General features: G+C 40.7%; 1 protein-coding gene across 2 annotated transcripts in view; it reads left to right on the top strand.

The window, feature by feature from the left end:
- LOC105563865 (activin receptor type-2A) overlaps window positions 1-1,213 on the top strand; it is a 9,581-nt gene extending 8,368 nt beyond the window's left edge. The window contains exon 10 of one of the 2 annotated variants that reach the window (XM_012015817.1): window positions 90-1,213. In XM_012015817.1, the coding sequence (XP_011871207.1) occupies window positions 90-241 (152 nt within the window). In that variant the 3' untranslated portion in view covers window positions 242-1,213. The remainder of the gene's footprint in view (window positions 1-89) is intronic. The other variant, XM_012015818.1, reaches the window with a different exon arrangement.
- The last annotated feature ends 2,635 nt before the right edge of the window (window positions 1,214-3,848 follow it).

The raw sequence follows: 3,848 nt of genomic DNA, 5'->3' as shown, positions 1-3,848 counted from the left end.
ATACATCTATACGAGTTTAGTATTGTAATATATTTTAGATGAACTTTTGTAACGAATCCGAATTAAAAATACACTGTAATATTCCATAGACGAGACTGCGCCGTTCTGCTCGAGAACAGGGAAGGAATATTACGCTCAAGAACAGGAGAGGAATACGGAGGGTTTATTTTCATCCGTACATGTTTTATCAACGTTCTTCAGACCAGTAGATTCTTATTTGACAAACGATTTGTATCTCTAAATGTTCGAGGAATAGTTACTGACACTTAAAACGCGCACAATGTAGATGCATACGTAATATGTGCCACACTGACATTCCTCATTGATTGTTGGAACCATGCAGTAACTATCCCAATCGCAAAGTATGCCAAATAAAATTCAGCGAAGCATTTTTCCTGTAAAGCCACATCACGTATATCATTATAAAATGGATGATGTAATCTTATTACTGGGACTTGAACGTTGGCGTTACTTATGCCCGAGACGGAGGTTCGTAACAAGTACAATAGATTGCTTTAAACGTATAATTGATTTTTCGGAATTTAATGCCGTACCAATTGGTGGTGGCGCTTAATCGGAATGTAAATGACGTGCAGCCGACCTTACTTGTTACTTCTCAGGCATAAATAACGGTAAGGTCTCGGGCCCTGTTTATTACAAAGTACCTGGTAGATACAATCGAATTAATAGATTGAAATTTATTAAGATTTTTTGCACGGGAGAGAAGAGATGTGAGCATCTTAATTAATTTAAATTTTATAAAGTGCTATATTATTAAGTGTACTATTTACTTTACGACGTACATCGCTAATCGTAAATTTTACGTGGCTCTAATATCTTTCTCACCTTACTTATATTCTGACTAATATATATTTCATTTTATCAAAGCGATCAGCTTAATGTTATAATTAATATAAATATAGACTGTCGAATGCGTTTTATTTACGAGTAGAGATAATTAATACATATGTAATGCGACATAACTAAGACAATGTAGAATGTAAATTATTCATATTTACTAGCGGCACGTATGCCGCAATTTATCGAAAGGAGCAATGAAATAAGTGTTTTTATTCTAGAACTCAAAACAACAATTTCAATATATAAATCTACTAAAAGACACTAAAACACTATTGTAGTCTTGTTTTACTGCTCTTATATGAATGCGTTTATTATATATTGATAAAAAAAATATAAGTAATCTCTCAGTAAACGATGCTTTCACGTATTTATTCGAAACTATGTAGAAGGTTTTAAGTTATTTCTTTCTCGATAGTTGAGCAATTTTTCTTGGAACCGAAAGATTTCCAGTCTTCGATAATCGGAAACAGCGTAAGATAATGTACGGTGCTATAAAACCTATCTTTTATATTTCACCTCAAATATCTGGGGTTTAACTGTAAGCAATCATTCGTTGGTGGTTGTTTGGACTGCTAGCAATTTGTCTAATAATTCTGATAAATTCGAGATAGCAAAATTGTTTTTTTATTGATCTCATAATTTTATTCGAATAATTTCGTAGCCCATCTTGTACTAAGCAATATGATTTTGCGAGTTATAAAACAAAAACATTGGTTGCTGTAATTTCTGATGATTGTAAAATTGTAATTTTCAAGATAACAAGATTTTTGTATAACAGTAAAATATTATATTATGTAAAAACTGACAAATTATTACTCGAATCGGCAAGACATTTTACAAAGAAATCGTTGGACAATTTCTAAAGAAAAATATGAAAAAAAAAGAAAGAAATGCACAAAGTTAGTCCGCGTCTTATCGCGCATGTGAAACTTTAAAGCTTTTGACATAGAAACAAATCCCTGGCAATATCCAGTTCATTGACTGGATTTGGCACCGGTCGATTGCTTCCTCTTTCTCAAAATCAGATTATGCTTGAAAGAGAAGTGTTTTGAGAGTGTATTGAAGCACTTTCGTGCTGGTATAACCAACGAATTGAAGAGGGTTTCAGAACCTTTTCTACCTCTAAACAATTTATCATCGTTCACTTTTTCGAAGCTCGTGGTAATTATGGAATTGCAAAATAAATTTGTTATCTTCGTTGTATTTTAATTAAAACACCGGCTCGGAAATTTTACAGCTGTCTCTGAACTTTGAACTTTAACGGTATACTCGAGAAATTTTCATAAAAAAATAATCCGAAAACGTAAGCGTTTTCATACAAAATTTTATTTGTCAGAAAAATAGTTTTATAGTTTTAAAAGTCGAAAGCTCAAGTATCTTAATTATAATTTTGCAAACTTAAACAATCGTGTGTCATTTATATATTATTCTTTGCGTCGAATTTGTTCCAACGAAAGGGAAAAACAAACGTCACATTCGATAAGACAAATAATTTGAAATAATAAAAAAATGTCATGTAAAATATTAAGATTCTTTTTTTTCTAGTAAAATGTGCTATTTTTACGCGTCCTTCGATAGTCGTTGACGGAACGGATTTGTTAACGGCGCAAGAATTTCTTAGACGCCCTTTAAGATAAGAAGAAAACATGTCAGCGATCAAGTTTTTAAGTCATTTTTGTCGAAAACGAAGAGTTTCGTGTGAAAATGTTTGATTCCACAGTTAGGTCTTATTTTTTTGTCAGGAGGAGTCAGTCGGTCCGGAGATGCTCCGTAGCTGCATGCTGTCAGCACGGCGTTCACGGCAAAGCAACCATTATAGACGTACAGAATGCGAGGAAATTATACAATTTCCGGTCACACTGGAAGGGTTTCGGCCTTCTTTGTTTTGCATTAGGTGCATTCGGGGGCGGGCAACGTTGCGCCTGACGTTCGGTCCGGCCGTCCATCCGCCGGCGTACAAGCGCTGATTAAATTCAACGTGCGATCTGGCCCCCGGACGACAGATAACGCGCTTTGATCTGAAGGGATGTTCCGAAATAGGTAGACGAAGGCCCGCGTTCGCGGGCGATAAAAATAAGAACGAGTTGAAACGACCGCTGTCATGTTCTTGGGCCAGCGATATCGCATTAATCTAAAGCATCTTGGAGACGGTCTCGTTTAATTAAATTATGCACGAGGACATATATTTATAACTTCGGACGCATGTCTATGTGCACACACAGGCGGAAGAAGAGACAAAGAAGAGGACTGAAGGACACGAAGATGAGGAGAGAGGCGTGGCGTTGGGCGGCAAGGGAGACCGAACGGCGGGTTAGCGACGGCGAGGGGTGGAAGAGAGAGAGAGAGAGAGAGAGGGAGGGAGGGAGCAAAGGGCACAGAGGGCGGTATGCTCGAGAGAGAGAGAGAAAGAGAGGGGGAGAGAGAGAAGGGGGATGGAGGGCAAAAATGATCGGGATTTTAGGGGAGCGAAAGCGGCGCGTTTACGCTCCGCACTCCCGCCTTCTTCCCCGTTGGCATCATCGGCTCTCTCTTCCATCCCTAATCCTCGCCACCGCGACGATCGCGGCGCGGTGGTGACAGTGGCGGCGGTGGCGACGGTGGCGACGGCGGCGGCGGCGGCGGCGGTGGTGGGTACGTCTTACCGCAACCTCGCCTCTATCTCCGCACGTCCTCGTCGCCCCCGCCGACGGGGGGCGGCCAATCCCCACCACTCTCTCAACGGCGCCGCGGCGCGGCGGCGGCTCTTCCCATACCACCCTCGGCGGATCGATGGTGATTCCCGCGCCCCCCGCCGCGCGGCGCTAACGTCGCCCAAGCGCCGCTCAGTCCGAACTCAGGGTTCACTCAGTCCACGAACGTTTGCCACGAGACTTCGATCTCACACACCGCATCGCACACGCTATCTCTGTCTCTCTTTCTCTCTCTTTACTCACCCGCCTCGTGTCTCTCTCTCTCACTACCTCTCTTTCTCCCTCTCTCCCTCTCTT

Source organism: Vollenhovia emeryi, unplaced genomic scaffold, assembly GCF_000949405.1.
Source record: "Vollenhovia emeryi isolate VEMERY1.0 unplaced genomic scaffold, V.emery_V1.0 DF939170.1, whole genome shotgun sequence".
NCBI classification, from domain to species: domain Eukaryota; kingdom Metazoa; phylum Arthropoda; class Insecta; order Hymenoptera; family Formicidae; genus Vollenhovia; species Vollenhovia emeryi.
Note: the sequence above shows the minus strand (reverse complement) of the source record. Positions and strands in the feature narration are given on the sequence as shown.